An 18,084-nucleotide genomic window follows, 5' to 3' on the forward strand; every position below is an offset into this window, starting at 1 on the left:
GAGATAGCTAGGTTCACTGTTATTGCGATACACTGTAAACTACGATTTCTGAAACACCTTCCAGCCAAGCAGAGACTGGTCAACATTGTTCTCAACAGAGGCAGTTCATAAAATGTTCACAACATGAACAATCCATGCTGTGCTTTAATACACAATACAGGCAGTACCAAGAAAATGTAATTGGAGTGTACATGGCAAGACAACAATAAAATCCCAACAAAGTCAGGGACTTTGAGAAACAAAAGATCAGATACAGTAGATAAAGATTTTAACAGGCATAAAGTAGGAAGGCCCTGAATATACTTAAATATGTCTAATTAATGACAAATATTTGAATTACAAACTGATTATCTAACAGGCTGCCCTAGCCCATAACCCACATTTTCTCTAATTGAGAGAACAAATCTTGTCTTATCACAAGACTAAAAGGCCTGTTAAGACAGTCACTTTCTGCAGTGCACTGTAACTCCTAGCTCAGTCACTTCACTACTGCAGAGGCAGGTATAATGAGCACCTTTCTCTCATCCTTTGAACTGCTGTTTCATTGAAAGTTCAGTCACAGATCCAACCTCACTGATTTGCAATCAGTACTACTACATAGGTCACCCTTCCCCTGAAGATATTATATTGTACTGTGCAGAAGGCACCCTAGACTTCATTATATATATGTACATTGTTTTGTGTGAGTATGTGAGTTAGTATAAAAGAACACATTAGAGATTTCCAAATATTCCAAAAGATTTAATTTTACAGAGACATTGTTGTATTTAATTGAAAAAGTAACATTACTGTGAGGGGGCAGGGGCGGGAGACCAAGAGTGACCGGGAAGGGATCACAAAGTTACCCATGATAAGTTGGATAACCACTGAAATAAGCTAGGAACCCCTCACGAATGTGTGGGGCCACTAGGAGAGGAATATAAAAACCGAAAACGGGAGAGAAACTCCCTGGCGAAATGCCAACTGAAACAAAACCATAAAATCGGTCGAACAGGAGTGCAAACTAGCACGGAATGCCTGAAGAAATGGGCAAGCTTTGTGTGAAAAAATAACTGAAAAAGGGAAGCAAACTCCCCGGTGATTCGCCAACCGAAAATGTGACCTGAACTATAACGGTCAGGAAAAGAACGAGATTCCTGAATGGCAGAGTCTCGAAAGGGCTAAACTCCACCACTCACTCCTCTAAACAGAAGAGGGCTTAAGCAACCAAAATAGGAGAGGTCCACGGGAACCAACCAACCCAAGAGAAACTGAACCGAATGGTGCGAAAAACAAAAAACATCCAGTGAGCCACAGTTCTGTGGGCAAAAACGCCTTATTAATGAGAAAGATCAGAGAAGAAGGGCCAGACTGGTCAAGGCTGACAGCAAGGTGACAAATAAACACATTACAACAGTGGCATGAAGAAGAGCATCTCTGAACACACAACGTGTCAAACCTCTAAGTGGATAGGCTACAGCAGCAGACCAATCAGTGTAAAAGATAAGCCTAATAAATACCTAATAAAGTGATCACTGAGTGTATGTGTGGTAATATAGCAGATAAGAAGACTTTCTGTTTTTAAATATCAGGCTACGTTTACTTGTGGTACTTTTTAAAGAGATATTCTGGTGTAAAATTTAGCTTTGCCAGCTTGAAAATTGATCTGGTCAAGCTGGTCATAAGCTGGTCTTGTACATGATGCACATGATTTCCACCCAACTGTTAAAAGGGTCATTTGTATGTGAAGTCTTGTTGTCACTGTGTCTTGTCGAAACTGGATTCCTCATTTTCTCATTAAGTCATTCAGGACACCATTGATTTGTCTTCATTTTTGTGTAAAAAGCCTTTTCAGGCTTGGATCTCAGTGTTGTGCAGTTGAACTAATTAATGGATTTACAATGGATGTCTCCCTTCATGCCCGTCGTGACTTAAAAGGAATACTTGATAAGGAGTTTTAATAATTCTTTTGTCAGCTAGTCAACCCACATGGCCAAGCGCATCATAAAGCTGGTGTAGCTGGGTATGAGCTGGTCAACCAGCTAGTGCTGCTAGCTTGTCTGAGCTGGTAACCAGCTCAAAACATAGCTTGAGCTGGTTAAACCATGTCGGTTTTAAAACCTAGCTTGAGGCTGTTTTTTCAGCAGGGTTACCTTTTAGTAGATTTTACATTTTGATGCTTTGATTAGCCATTTTTAAAGTATTTCATTAGTTATTTTAAACTCAAGTAGTCATGAGCACATGTCAGGAATGCCTCCAAACCGATCCCATCCTCTCACCTGTTCCTGTGCCCACTTGGACCTCTCGTCGGGGGTGCGAGCCCTCGCCTTGAAGCCCCTTGGCAGGTCGGGGTTGCCGTGGTGGGCGGGGGGGATGTTGAGCGATTTGGGCCGGCCCTCGTGCCGGTGAGGGGGGAAGGGGGCTGGCTCGGGCTTGGCGGGGGGCTCGGGGAAGTCGTCGGGGGGGATGGGGTCGGGGTCGGGGGGCAGCTCCTCGGGGCTGTGGTCCGTCCCGCTGCTCAGACTGCCCATGCTCATGCTCATCTTGATCTCTGCCACGATCTGGTCGATGTCCTCCTCCGTGTCCTCCAGGCCCTCGCCCTCACCTCCCTTGCGGACCCTGTAGGGCGACGCCCGCAGCGAGTTCCCATTGTCCTCGGGGGCATAATAGTCGCCCGTGTAGTCGCCGCCATCACCCCCTTCCTCCTCGTTGGGACAGTACTCCTCACTCTCCTCCTCGTACTCCTCGTCCTGGGGGAGGGCGTCCTCCAGGGGGGAAGGGTGTCGGTCCAGGACGGGTTCGGGGCTACCGCCGTACCGCTGTGCCTCATCGCCCCGCCCCAGGGCCTCGCCCCGCCTGTCTGATTCCGCCCACTCCTCCACCGCCTCCTGGCATTCGTCGGTTTCCGCGGGCGGCTGGGGACGGATGGCTCCGTAGTCGCCCTCGTTGCAGTCCATGCCCTCCAGGTAGCTGTCGTCCTCGGGGCAGTAGCGGATGTAGTAGGTCACCCCCTCGTCCTCCTCGGGCAGGCCCTCATCGTAGTCCTCCTCCTCCGAGGTGTTGTTGACGTAGTCAGAGCTGGAGTCCCCGTCCACGCTGTCGTGGTGGGCCCGGTGGTCTGTGTGCCCGTGGTCGGGGGTGAGGGGTGTGGTCGGCCGGCTGTCCTTCAGCCCGCGCTCCTGGGGGCTGCAGTAGGGCGCCTGCCCACTCCGGGGCTCCAGGTCGCAGTCCTCCACAGGGAAGGGGGGCGGTCCCGGCCGAGCTCTGGGCTCTGACATGATGCCGCTGGTCCCTGGCCTCTTCCTGTGAGCCATGGTGTGCTGCTTACATGCCATGCATCTCCACTCTCCTCAGTCCTGCAAGCACAAAACAACAGGCATATGAACGGCATATAGTCTAAGTTAGCGGCTGTCTAGCGGCTTGACTGAGACTCAGAAGGTTGGTGGTTCAAGCCCCAGTGTAGCCACAGTAAGATCAATGCAGCTTGAGCAAGGCCCTTAACCCCACATTGCGCCAGAAGGGATTCGATTCGCCTATGAGTAACAGCCAAAAGTCTTGTGGAGGGATCATCAAATCAAGGTCCTCAAGGTCTGAGAACTGCTGGTATTCCACTCTCCCTTTACCTGTGAGTCAGGTGTGAAGACAGCCTGGCCAATCAGTAGCACTAATTGTTCAGCTAACTGGGAGACAAGGCCCAGATTTGGTGAATGCTGGTCAAGCAGCTAAATTGCTTGACAGGGACCCATAAGGTTGGTTGTTCAAGCCCCAGTGTAGCCACCATAATATCAGCGCAGCAAGGCCCATAACCCCACATTGCCCCTCCCTAGTCTGATCAACTCTAACTGCTAATCAGCTAAATAACTGTAAGGTAATGGAACAGTACAATCCAAAAACACTGCAAGGCTATATGAAGCAAAATGCTGTTATTATCAAACCAAAATACTTGACAAACAGTACTGTTTATGTTATGTTTATGCTAGATCCCCAAGGTGTCATTGAAAGTGTGCAAAGCCACTACACCATGTTATATTCTGCCAGGGCCTGCAGATGCAATCACACTGACTTTTAACCATTCAGACCGAAAAATTCCAGTTGGGAAAGACAGAAGGGCATCATAAATCATCCTTTCAGCTTTGGATAAAAATGAACTTTGAAGGAACAATGAGAATCTATGAAGGCCATTGCCCTCCACATTACTGTTCTCTTTCAGCTCACTACGATTAACCACAATATCTTTACCATGTCATCAACCTCCAGCAGAAACAACACATCTCCCAGTCTGAACAGGTGTTTCCCAGTGCAGCTGTGCATCAAACCGACACCTCGCTGAACATTTACTTGGTGGGTAACTTTCCAGTTCAACATATTTATTTGGGACTTGAAATTCACTCTACGGTTCCACATAAAGAATTCGATAAGCATTTGAAAACGAACCCTCGGCAAAGTGTGCTTTTAACCACAGGCCAAGTCAACAGCCCATAAAAAGTCTGGTTTGTACAAATAGTACATCTAATCAACAACTTTCCCGAGGTTGTGATTTCAAGCTGAGCCACCCTCTGTGTGTGAGAAGAGGGTTCACGAGGGGCTGTGGTTACATAAGGACTACGCTGCAAAAAAACTCAAAAAGTATTTTAGTCTTATATTGAGACTTCTTTTTTGCTAAATAAGATGAAAACATTGACAAATGAGATAAGACAGTTTGACTCATTTCAAGATTTTCCAGTGGAATAAGAAGATTTCACTTGTCAAGCAAACATTAACTTAAAACAAGCTAATATTTCTACTTGAGAGAAAAAACGAAAGATCATGAAAGCATACTATGCAGGATTTTCACCTTGAAAATATTATAAAACAAACATGCTCAGTCATAACTATGACTGGCAACCTGTCTGTGTTCGCTTCTGCCCAATACCTTGTTTGTCTACTTGTATTTGTCATTCTAAAAACTCCACAGGCCACTTCTGGGCTTGGCCTTTTTTATTTTCGCACTGTCTCTGAAAAGAGACACTGAACTCCAATTTAAGGGGGGGCAAGAGGAGATTCTGTGTATGGATTGAATACTACAGTGGTGAGCTGGGTTTGCCAGAGATTTGCCTTGGTGGCTAACCATTAAGCAAGTGGTTGGTTAACCTTTGTTAACATTACAGTAGGTTGCTGCCGGTATTAGCTAACTAAATCCAGCCTCATATGCCAGCTGCCTGGCTGGCCATGATAGCTGGCTCCCACTGCTCAGTATTGCTGCTTATATTTTCGGGAGATTCTACCAGCTTATTTCCTCTCCTGGGCAGGGACCTCAAGCCTAAATCCAGAAGACTCCCAAACTTTCTGAAAACTTGAGTTGTTTGACAAAAATAAAAGCAGTAGTGAATTCATGTGTTTGTGAGAATGTTTCAGAATTGTGCCATGCTTCCTTCCTGAAAGGTCTGTGAGTCACAGTACCAACCTCACTGTTTTGCAATTATCCGTACATCCGTACTATGCAGTACTGTAGCTCAGAACCTGCATCCTTAGTTCAAACCTTATGCTTACCACAATACTTTCTATTAGTCTGTAAAACATATAAGATATCGAGGGATATGTTCAGTGTTAAATCAACAGAGTACATACTGTATGCCCCCTGATTGGACTCAGGTGTACTGTGTTAGAGTTGAATTAACAAATCAACCAAAACCAAAAAAGAAATAAAATTTAGCCAATGGTGTGAGAAATTTCATTTGTTAAGCAAAGAAAAATGTAAAGCAAGGAAATATTTTCTACATTTATTATTCTATTATTTATCACATCACAAGGTTACATGTTTTTTTGCAGTGTATGCTGCTGTATATACACTCACTGAGCACTTTATTAGGTATTTGAGAATAACCTTTATTATATTAGAGACTGTTGTGAGATTAGCAGTGTCTGAGATACTCAAACCACCCTGTCTGGCACCAACAATCATTCCACGGTCACATTTCCTCCCCATTCTGACATTTGACCACATCTGCATGCTTTAAAGCATTTAGTTGCTGCCACATGATTGGCAGATTAAATATTTGCAGTAACAAGCTGGTGTACAGGTCTGCCTAATAAAGTGACCACTGAGAAGTCGGTTCAAAGGCGAAACGTAAAACACAAGACAGAGTATCACTCTCAGTTAATTAGGCTCCTGCTCAACACAGACAAGCACACGATCAATATTCAAACTGGGAGCTCCCCTGGAGCACAGAGAGGGAGCATTCGACAGAAGACATCTTTATGAGGGCTTCATTCCCAGATTTCTAATCTCTGTGTCAATCAGGGCCATGTATCGATCGTCACACAACACAGCAGACACGGCACTCCCAGGCAATTCTGATCAGCACCTTCAATTCAGATAACTCAGAACCGCTCGTGTGATGAGGAGCTCAGCTGGATCCAGAGGACAAAGGATTAATGGGCGCTCTTTAATTATTAATTATTATTAATTCACACCAGAGAAAACCTTGTGCGTTCGTCACAATATACCAGAGCGATGGAGTGAGATGGATCCTGTCCTGCAGTCCTGGACACACACAGTTACAATAATTCACACACACACACACACACACACGCACACACACACACACACACACACACACACACACACACACAGCACACACACACAGCACACACACACACACATGCACACACGCACACACAGGCACGCACAACCACACACACACACTCACACACACACACACACACACACACACACTCACACACACACACACACACACGCATGCACACACACACACACACACGCACACACAACCACACACACACACACAGCACACAAACACACACAGCACACACACACACACACACACACAGCACACACACACATGCACACACACACACACACACACAGCACACACACACGCACACACACACACAGCACACACACACACACACACACACACAGTACACACAGCACACACACACACACACACAGCACACAAACACACCACACAGCACACACAGCACACACACACACACAGCACACACACACACACACACGTGCACGCACGCACGCACACACACACACACACACACACACAGCACACACACACACACACACACACGCACACACACACGCACACACACACACACACACACACACGCACGCACACACACACACACACACACACGCAGACCCACACATGCTCATTCTGTTCTGTTCAAATAGAACATGTAGCAGATATTAAACACAGTTGAACAAAGAAACACATAGCATGTCAGGAAATACAGTGACACCATTTTGGGAGAGAAAGAAAGAGAGATATAAGCCAGCCAGCACTTCCCCATTCACCATCCGCCCCCCTCCCCACCCCCCACTCAGGCTACCAGGCACTGCTCTCTCTCTGAGGGCCTTTTGTTGTCGCCTTGGCTTTCCCGCTTGGTCCTTTTTCCTTTCCAGTCATACTTTCCGTCGCCAGTGATTTCCGCGGCTAATTACCGCCACGCTGTACAAAGAGCGTCCCTCTTCTTCCACATGGAGCTCGACCCTCTCTCTGCTGGCTGACTGTGCCGGCTGGCCAACCGCGCGTGTGTGTGTGTGTGTGTGTGTTGCCAACCGCAAGCCCAATTAACTGCCAAACAGCAACTGCGAGTGCACAGCGGCTGCCTCGGGTACCTCTCGGGGGCGCAAGGTGGACCCCCAAAGGTCTCCCTAACCCCGTGTTCACAACAGCTCCTAATCAGCCACGTCAGGCTCCTGTAGTTCAGCCGCATGCGCCCACACTGGCCCCCGGGTCATTGTTTTCCCTGCTTGCCTTGCCGTCACAGTGGGTAAATCCATACTCAATCTATTCCTGCCATTTGTGAGCTTTCTTGACTAAAACACAAGAAGGCTGCCTTCGCAATAGCAAGCCAGCAAGCAAACTGCAATGTACGGCGATTAAAATGGGAGAGTGGCCTACCTGCCTTCCCGATGCTGACAGCGGCTGGTGTAAGACAGGCTTCCTGTGGGGTTGTCTGATAGACCTGCTCTCCCCTCCAGCAGCTGCTATACTCTCCTCCCCCCGCTCCATCTCACATCTCCATCCAAACAGCACGCCCCACCCACTTCCCACAGGGAATTATTGGTTACTAAGGGTAACTGCCTCCCATGGGTACCAGTGACCTATGACCCTGTGCTTTATTAGTTTGCAAAGCTGTGTCCCGGCCCCTCCCTCGAGGCGTGGCTTGCGTTGTATCTATGGATACCACATCATGTTTATTGCAGCACAAGCAAGTGGAAGAGCGTAGCTCTTCTCCTCTGTGTGGCCTGGGGACCGAGTGGCGTATTTGCATCGTAAATTCCCCTGCTTGCCGGTGTTTTATTAAATATGAATACATTAGCATGTCAATGACTACTTCATAACAGTAATACAGGAAAACTGCAGCCTGCCCGCTCTGTTCAATTTGACTGAAGTCAACATGTGCCCGAAAACTCAGAGGAGAGGGCTGGAGCCTCAGAGGGGCAATTTCAACAGGTCAAAATTGAAACTGAAATGGCTGTTCTCAAAAACTGCTCTCGCTTTTAGGACAATGTTTTTCATGTTGCGTTAGACAAAGGGGCCTGTCCAGGCCTGTCGAAAAGCAGAGCGGTAATCTGCCCGCAAAATGAGCTGCCAGAAATGACTACGAGGACACAATTGTGAGTAAAATCACTGTGGGCTTCTTCGAATGCTGCCAGAGATGCTGAGGCACTGCAGTTGTTCAAGGGAGAATGGAAAGTGAAATTTACATTTGTACTGTTAATTAAACATGTTCCATTTGCCAGCGTACTCGATTAGGTTTCGTAAAAGCAGCATTTACCAATAAGGCCTAATTAAAAACAATAATCGGGGATGTTTTTTATATGTGGGCCGATGAACGATATTAAGAATGTTTTTGTTCCCTTCCGTTTATTGTGCAACTGATGCAGACAATGCACGGCAGCAATAATGATCTTGTAAACTGAATGTGCACGCGGAGTTAAAAATTAAAAAAGTAAATAGGCACAGTGGCTTACTCTGGAAGACAACCCGCCTGGCTTTAAAATGAATCTGTGGTAATTGCTCTAATTATGTCCTTAACAGCGCATCAGTGCTGGTTAATTTAAACATCCATAAAAAAAGCCACAGGGTTGGTGCCCCTACAGGATGCTTTTATGGCGGTTCCTACAAGGCATGTGACATACAACACATACACAGTCATCTCAGGGTGAAAAGGCCACTCTGAACATACAGTCTTTGCATTCCTATCTGGAGGAAGCAAAATACTGCACTCTGAATGTGTTGGGAACATCTAGGAGAAATTGGATTTGACAAGATTGTCATCTCATGAGCAGAACACAGAAGCCATTGAATTCACGTAAATGAGATGTGCATTGAGTGTGTAAACATTTGCGAGAATCACATGAAAGACAAATGAAAGGATCTGGAAGACCAGCGGCGTTCTGCATGCTGAAGAAGAGGAGGAACATGCTGAAGGTCATACAGGTTCCATCATCCCTCATCCCTCAACTTGGAATTCTCAAGGGGAATCAGTGTCTTGTCATCTCTGAAGCCACTCTGACCAAAACTGGGCATGGTCTCCGGCAGCAACAAACATGGTACTGTAAATGGACTCCTCTCATTCACCCATTCACACATATACTCACATGCCAATGGAGAAAGGGTGCCGTGCAAGTATTGTTCAGGGACCAAAAACAGCAACTCTCTGACAACTCTTGCCTCCTGAACTTATGTCGCCCCCACATATGTACCTATGATGAACTGTTGCAATATGGGGCAGCCCCATTGCCTTATGGGATGGAGATGAACACAAGGGCTGGATTTTCTTCCTATACTCAACACCCTCAACTTACCCATCAAGGCAGCTTTCAGAAACCTTTTAAGAGTGAAAGGCATTACAGCCAGTTTCAAATTATGGAAATTGTGCAATTGTGGCACTTTCAGTAAGAGGTTTCAGTAGCTTGGCTGAAGATTCCACCAATTACAGCCTTTAGGATCAGGAGAAAGGGGTATGAGGCATGGAGTCCCCAAAATGGGAGCCATTATCACACACTCCCCCACCCCACCCAAACTGATCCACCTACAACCATACAGGATATAACCACTCAAATATTTATAAAAGGAAATGATAGTTGGCCTCCGTGATCTACACCGGCTGCATACATTCTGTACATTAAATATAAATGGATCGTAATAAAAAATAGACAAAACCCAATTGGTGAAAATGAGAGACTTATGTTTTTTTTTTTCTCGTAAAGTGTTGCCCATTCCCCAGTGATGACTGTTCTCCCGCTTCCAAACACATTCATCAACACCTGGAAACAAGCGACCCTACATATTAGACCGTAGGAGTGTGATGCATGATTTCAATTTAAAAAGCCAGAGATCCAATAAAATTTAGAGTAGATTTACTGCAGTTCCCTGCCTCTGCTGACAAATGAAAGCAAAAACTCCTCTGAGGGGTGCAGGACTAAGCCTGCTCTGCTCATCCCACGTAGAGAAAGAAAAAGCAATACTCACTCAACAACCAACACCTTTCCCCATACCGAACAAGGTCATTGCCTGCTGGAAAAAACACCTCAAACTAGGTTTTAAAACAGCTAGTAGCTCGTTGACCAGTTCAGGCCAGCTCCATGCTCAACATGGTTTGACCAGCTCAAGCTACTGTATGTTTTGAAACAGCTGGTAGCTGGTAATATCAAACTGGTCATAGCTGGATTTTGTTCATTCATGATAAACCGCTCCAAACTCTCTCTCACTCTGTTCTGAATCTGCTGCATAAACTGTTTGAAGGGCTTGAAGGGTTCGAGTGCCCAACTGTTTAAAAACTTCAAAGAGGATATTTAAATTTCCTGTAAAAGCTGAGGTCAGTGCGTGCTTTACCCCCTGTAAACACCAACCCGCCAAGTTTGTCTAACAGCCGTCACGCTCGATTTTCCCTCTCACGCTACGCGCCAGGCGAGACGTGGTTTCAGCATGCCAGAGCAGATGTCTGCTAAATCCAGGGGGGGTGCGTCACACTGACAGTTTAATCAATCCCTACTCTTTTGTTGCAGGCATCTCAGAGACTCTTTCAGAGATATCAGGACGCATAGATACCTGCCTGAAGAAGCCGTAAGCAAACGGGCTTCGGCCGCATCTTCGTGTTATGACAGAGATGGTCGCAGAATGCTACGCACGGGTGAACCAACCAAGAGAACATCAATAAGAGCTACTCGGAGTGGCTTTGAGCAGTTGGCGGCTCAGTTAATCGCACCCCATGAGTCTTCAACCCAGCAGATTCTACACTTGAGTCTTCAACCCAGCGGATTCTACACCCGAGTCTTCAACCCAGCAGATTCTACACACAAGTTACGTTACATTACATTACATTATTGGCATTTGGCAGACGCTCTTATCCAGTCTTCAACCCAGCGGATTCTACACCCGAGTCTTCAACCCAGCGGATTCTACACACAAGTCTTCAACCCAGCGGATTGTACCCTTCATTCTGGGGCTTCTTCAACAAGAAAAAACTTCAGTTTCTGTCATTTTGTCAGTCAAGGCCCTTCTGCGGTGTAGTAACAGGTGACAAGTGACATCTCGCAATCAGACAATCTCACTCCTGATGGATTCTCTTCCATTTTTACTCTGCAAGCCTCTGTTGCAGCTTTGAGCCAAAAGGCAACATTTCTTTGAGATATACCGAGATCATTGTCACACGCGACAGTTATCTAGACTGAATACAACTTTGGTGACGTCCTGATCAGCAGTAACTGAATGGCAGCTTCGCTTTTCCATCAAAACATGTATCCCGATTTCAAATATCTGCCTGCACTACTGCCATAGAATTATGTATTATATTGGTATATACTGTATAACGCCTACGTACATGGCTATACTTGACAGAACCAACAACATACAGGGATGAGCTTTTTAAAAGTAAATGAACGCTGAAATGATGAGCAGGGGGAAGTACACACAGAGCGGCCATCTTACCAGGGTAAGAATCTATCCTGCATCTCACTGGAGTCATTTCAGGCTCAGCTGGTGACACGGACACTTCCTTGTAAGGAAGACTTATTATCGGGGATGAGTTACAGCTTTGGATTAGTCAGTGACACCTTCCTTGTTGGGTTTGACAATGCCTCTTCACTCCCTGTCCTGTTGTTGGCTGGCTCTGAGGGGGAAATGCATCCCCGTCCTTCCTGGTTCTCAGAATAGGCCTTGCTGGAGCAGAGGCAGAGTAGAGGCACAGCAGAGCAGAGGCAGAGTAGAGGCACAGCAGGGCAGAGGCAGAGTAGAGGCACAGCAGGGCAGAGTAGATCTGTTAAGAGGCACAGCAGGGCAGAGGCAGAGTAGATCTGTTAACTGCTCAGTTAATCGCACCCCATGAGTCTTCAACCCTGCGGATTCTACACCCGAGTCTTCAACCCAGCGGATTCTACACCCGAGTCTTCAACCCAGCGGATTCTACACACAAGTCTTCAACCCAGCAGATTCTACACCCGAGTCTTCAACCCAGCGGATTCTACACACAAGTCTTCAACCCAGCGGATTGTACCCTTCTTTCTGGGGCTTCTTCAACAAGAAAAAACTTCAGTTTCTGTCATTTTGTCAGTCAAGGCCCTTCTGCGGTGTAGTAACAGGTGACAAGTGACATCTCGCAATCAGACAATCTCACTCCTGATGGATTCTCTTCCATTTTTACTCTGCAAGCCTCTGTTTTTTTCAGCAGAGCAGAGGCAGAGTAGAGGCACAGCAGAGCAGAGGCAGAGTAGAGGCACAGCAGAACAGAGGCACAGCAGAGCAGAGGCAGAGTAGAGGCACAGCAGAGCAGAGGCAGAGTAGAGGCACAGCAGAGCAGAGGCAGAGTAGAGGCAGAGCAGGGCAGAGGCAGAGCAGGGCAGAGGCAGAGTAGAGGCACAGCAGGGCAGAGGCAGAGCCCCATCCATCTGCTTGATCAGAAATAAGCTCATGTTGCCAACACCTCAATCTTACAGGAAGCTGTATGTTCTACCCAAGCTTGTTTGCTGTATCCCACATTTTACATATCAAATGAGGATCTGAATTGGCTTTGTGGATATTAAACTGTCAATCCATAATTTTTCATATTGAAAAATAACATTTGATACCTTCTCATGGCATAATGGCATTTTTGTAGCAATATCGATTAAATGTGTTTGCCTTCTTGAATTGCTCATCTATATGTTGTTTTCCACTGCTTGTGCAACATTCCCAGCACGTATTCAAATTCAATAACGTGTCACCAGCTAGTGAGCGAGAGATTTGCTCAAGGTCGCAGGGAATGGAAGAACAGTCAAAGAGCGGTTTTGAAATTAGGTGTGGTATCTTGCTCAATATTACCATGTCGCTAGGCAGTCTTTTCCAAATACCCTACTGCTGGATTATCTTCTACAAACAAACATACAGTGTGTTCCTCGTAGAGATCTTTGTTTCGAACGGATATTAAGAGTGTGAAAACATTTTATGACAACCAGCAGTGACCACAGATCACTAAATCCACCAAAATTATGGATAGACACTTTAAGTTACAGACAGAACATAAAACATATTTTTGAACCCAGTACCCTACGCATTCATTGGATTTTACACTCATTTTTGGAAGGCTGGCGTTTTTTAGGCTTTGAGGTGTCCAAATGTGTCAGCAGGTGAGAGATTTTCCTCCCAATAATAACGGTGAGAAGGCTGAGAGAAGCCCAGAAATGGACAACTCTGACATACCAGTCAGAGTTCTGTCGTATGAACTAGTCTTAACCTGGCAGTGTCAGACAGCATAAAACAGAATGTCAGGAATATGGTAATAAGAGAGGAATAACTGTTGTAAAGTACGTCACCGAGCTCGCTTGACGATGACATTTGTAATAGTGACAACAACGCACATCACAACAAACAGTCTCATTTGCAATGCATCTGAAGCTAGCAAGGATGTGTGAAGACAGAAAGTTTTGAGTTGTGCATGTTTTTAATGATTGGGAGGTCGCTTGTGAAAGTCTTCACTGTTACGTGTGTGGTTCCTGAAACTGGAACGAATGCAGCATCAACAACTAACTTTTCAGAAGTAAAAACAGCCTGTATTAGCAAAGGTCTTAACAGGCCTGCCATTCTGACGTTACTTTATATGCAATGAATACAATATTCAGTAAGTATGATTGTTACAAGGTTCAACAACGTAAAAGAACTGGGCAAAATGAACAAGGGTTATAGTTCCATCTTGAGGCTCTATTAATGGAATATTGGGTGTGTCACACAACAACACTAAAAAAACGGAAGTTCCATGGGTCTACTGAAACCTTGGGTTTTTACAGTCTTCCCATAAAGACATGGTGTGTGTTGTAATGAATAACCACACACAGGTAAATGAGATTAAGTGTAGACTACTGTTCACCATGTCATGCATCATTACTTCTATAATGATCTGTCTACTTCCACCCTTGTACTATTCTCTGTAATCCTGAATGTGAGTGATATAAAATGTCAAAAAATGGAGAAAACTCAAAGCTGCTTTGGAACACAAAGTTATATGCTGGCGTGGTATCTGCTCTGCCGGTTTTTGCTGTCTCTCCATCTGACTGGCCCAATTACCACACACTGAGTTAGAAAGGTACCTCAGCATAGCCACTGTCAGAGCTTCGGGGCCTTTTTGATACTCATTCCTCATTACAGTGTGTGGGTTCTTTTTTCCCCCTTTTTTTCCCAAGCTACTTTTCCTGAAAACTCAGCCACACTCATACTCTAAATAAAGTGTGGGCAAGGTTTGGAATTGTTGGAGGGATGCAGGGCGGAATAAAGAATAAAGATTAATGATTCAATTTCTACTTATCTACACCCCATTCTCTCTCCAGCACTATTTTTTTGTGACAACTGTTTATACAAAATGGTGTTTGGAACCAATAAGTTACTCTTTTTGGGCTTATTGGCTTTTCAACAAGTAATACTTGTGAGAATACCAAAATAAAAAGCCTAAATAGTAGCTTTGACTCTATGTGATGTATCCCAAATATATGTAAAGGTTTCAGCTGGGTGTAATGTGTAGATAGCTCACCAAAGGCTCACTGAAGCCTGAACAGTTGATTTATTTGTTTAGTTTAATGCCGTAAATGGACTTCTTCAACTTGCAGATACTTGAACTTCAATCTGGCAATCCTGTACTCTAGCCAATGTTTTTGACCTCAGAAAACCCTCAGCTACATGTTGCTTTTACATGTTACATGTTGTTTTTGTTGTTGTTGTTGTTGTATTTCTTGCTTTCTAAGAAATACTGCACATAAGTAAGCATTAATTTAAAAGCCTGCAATTAACACAGAGAGCAGATTGCTGGGATAAAAACCGTCTCACCACTCGGCAGCAAGGTTCAGGACGCATTCAAGGTGCCTTCAGCAACTCCACCCCTTGTGGCCTCATGCTGAACATGAGCTGCCAGATGCACGGCCTACAATGACTGGCTTAATCAACCGTAGCTGAATAGTTAAATGGCAAATTAAAGTCGTGAGATGCAGCCAACCGAATTAGAACAACAAGAGAAATTACAGGACAAATAAACGAGGGGAATTTAGTCAGAGAGCTGTAAACGTTTCTAAGCACGTCACAGGTAAGTGGCACCTGGACGAGTAAGCATGTCTGACAGACAAAATTGCTCACGCCAGTTTAAATTTACACACTTAGCCTTTCCTAGGAGAGGTCTTCAAATGATAGTTTTTATCACAACACCCGCACAAAGTCTACTTGTGCTGTGTTTGCCTTTTGAGAACGTAAAATCCCAACACAAACCGCAATACAAAAAGAACTCTTGGCGTCCCCTCTGAGGAGGGAAAAGAGAAAGAAATAATTTGGTGAGATAGGAGAGGTCTTGGGCTGCTCACTGCTCACCCAAGCCTGAAAATTGGCTCACAAAATGAAATCCACAGGAGCGATGATGGTGCCTCTTCACTGACACTCACAGCCTTTTTTTTCCTGACTGCCTCTCTGTTTCACAATCTCTCAATCTCCTTCACATTGTCTGACGTCACGGAAACCTGTGCTGGGCCTCGGACAAGTCCTCTCACACGAATGAGGAGCAGGTCGTTGTCTAAGCCTTATAACAGCCCTCAACTGTCTGACTCGAATCAAGTGCAGGGTTAAAGGCAACGTGACCACTCAGAGACAAGACCCTCCTGTTCTCCTGTCACGGACAGGTTTATGACACACTCCACTTCTTCCTCTGTCCCTAACGAACGAAGGTGTCTCCAAACTATATCTATTATATCTATAATGCATTCATCTATTCATCTTTCCTTTTTTAATTCACAGGTGACCTCAGTATAGAGAACTATAAGCTTGGTTGCACTGCTGGAAATTAAGTTTCTGAAACATTTCATCATTAAAGGTGTTGCAGGTGCGATAAAAACACCGAAAGTATCAAAATGCACAGTCCCCAAATAAATCCCCACAATCCGTATAAACAAACTGTGCATTTAAACAAGCTGTTTGGCCTTCTGTAACTATGACATTAGAAATGTACACTAATAAGCATTCTGTATGTCCGTTTTCATTCCATTCAGTTTGTGTTCATGAACAGAAGTTCATTGATATCAATGCGCCTTGAAGACACAGTCACTAAAGCAGCCTGTTCTTGGTAACGCACATGGAGACTGGACATGTAAAATTGGGTTGAGATTGTTTTTGGTACTTAAAACCACAAAAACATCTTCTTATCGATTCAGGTCCTAAAATAAAACACTGGAAAGCTGTGCTATAAGGGTCCTTTAAAGTGACTGTTCTGATACGATACGAGGGAACAAACTCAGGAGAGCGGGGGGCAGCAGACGTCTGAATGGGGTCTCTGTTGAGCGCGTGAATAAAGCAGCGGTTTCCTCGCATTGAGATTCCGCAGCCGTCGCCATCGCCGCCTCTGCGGGCAGCGGGGGGCGAGAGAGTCAACGAGGGGGCCAGGAGCACACAGCCGTCCGGGCTCCACACAAGCCTCTCCGCGCTGTCGCCCCGGCAACCCCTTTGTTTCCATGGGCGAGGTCAGCCCGCGCTCGGCGAATCAGAGCACGGAGCCCTTCTCCGCAGAGCAGGGCCCAGACACTGTGCTTCAGGCCACATAAATCTCACAAGGACAAAAACCCCACTGGTTGTTATTATGGGCCTCGACAGAAGGACAAACACTGTATATTTGCTGGGTTGTAAACGTCTGACTGAAATGGTAAACGCGTACAAGAGGGACGTGTAGCCTCGTGCACTGACACGGCCGTAACGCCGCCGAAAAGCGTCCATCTCCAGACACCGGGTAAGTGTGAATGCCCCTGCCACATGAGATACGGCTTTCTAATCTGGGCCGTCTTTCATTGTGTGAAAGCCTGCTGTGACATCTGCTTATCTTTCAGAAGAAAATCACACGACCACACAAAATAAAGGTACGAAAAGTGCCAAAAAAGGTTCAAATGCTTTTCTCTGGGGAGGTACCCTATCGGTACATAAAATTACACCCCTGGCCACAATTTGTACCTTTTCTCTTTGGAAAATATACTCATTTGTACCCAAAAATAACATTACTGTAGTTCCAGGGTACATTTGATCCTTGAAGGACAAAAATGTACATCTACTGTCACTTTATTTCTGAGAGTGTGTAGAGATTTCAGTCTAATCTGAACACAGCAATACAGAGGGGCAAATCTGTCAGTAGGAAGAGAATCCAGCTCAGAAACGCATCACCTGTGAGCTATACACAAGGGTTTAGAGGGGGGGTGCATGTTGAAATGCTACAAAATGGCCGCCTATAACCATGACAGTACACTGCCACACAGATATCAGTAGCGGAGCCTTTGCGGCCCCAGCATATGGTACCTGGAGCAGAGGGAGGCATCGCTCTAAAGCAGAAGGGTCTCAGTGCTCTTTACCGGGACGAAGTGTCTGTGTCGGCCCATCTGCTCTGCTGTACTTAGTGACGGATACGATGGCTCCTGAGGCTCTGATCACCGCAAGCCAGCCGGAATCCCTCCACAGAGGTGCAACCTGCGGACTCCTGTTAGCGCCGTTATAGAGATCGATTTAGCTGCTGAGGCTGTCATCAGTGAAGCACAGACAGGGAGTGTTGCACACTAACACTTACACTTGCACACTCACAGGCATGTACATGGTAACG

General features: G+C 45.7%; 1 protein-coding gene across 2 annotated transcripts in view; it reads right to left on the minus strand.

Annotated features, from left to right (window-relative positions):
* The window catches only part of LOC133131455 (amyloid-beta A4 precursor protein-binding family A member 2-like), an 86,968-nt gene that overhangs the window by 36,426 nt on the left and 32,458 nt on the right, over positions 1 to 18,084 (minus strand). For both annotated transcript variants that reach the window (XM_061246828.1, XM_061246827.1), the window contains exon 2: positions 2,259 to 3,335. In XM_061246828.1, the coding sequence (XP_061102812.1) occupies positions 2,259 to 3,314 (1,056 nt within the window). In that variant the 5' untranslated portion in view covers positions 3,315 to 3,335. The remainder of the gene's footprint in view (positions 1 to 2,258; positions 3,336 to 18,084) is intronic.

Source organism: Conger conger, chromosome 6 (assembly GCF_963514075.1).
Source record: "Conger conger chromosome 6, fConCon1.1, whole genome shotgun sequence".
Lineage (NCBI taxonomy): Eukaryota > Metazoa > Chordata > Actinopteri > Anguilliformes > Congridae > Conger > Conger conger.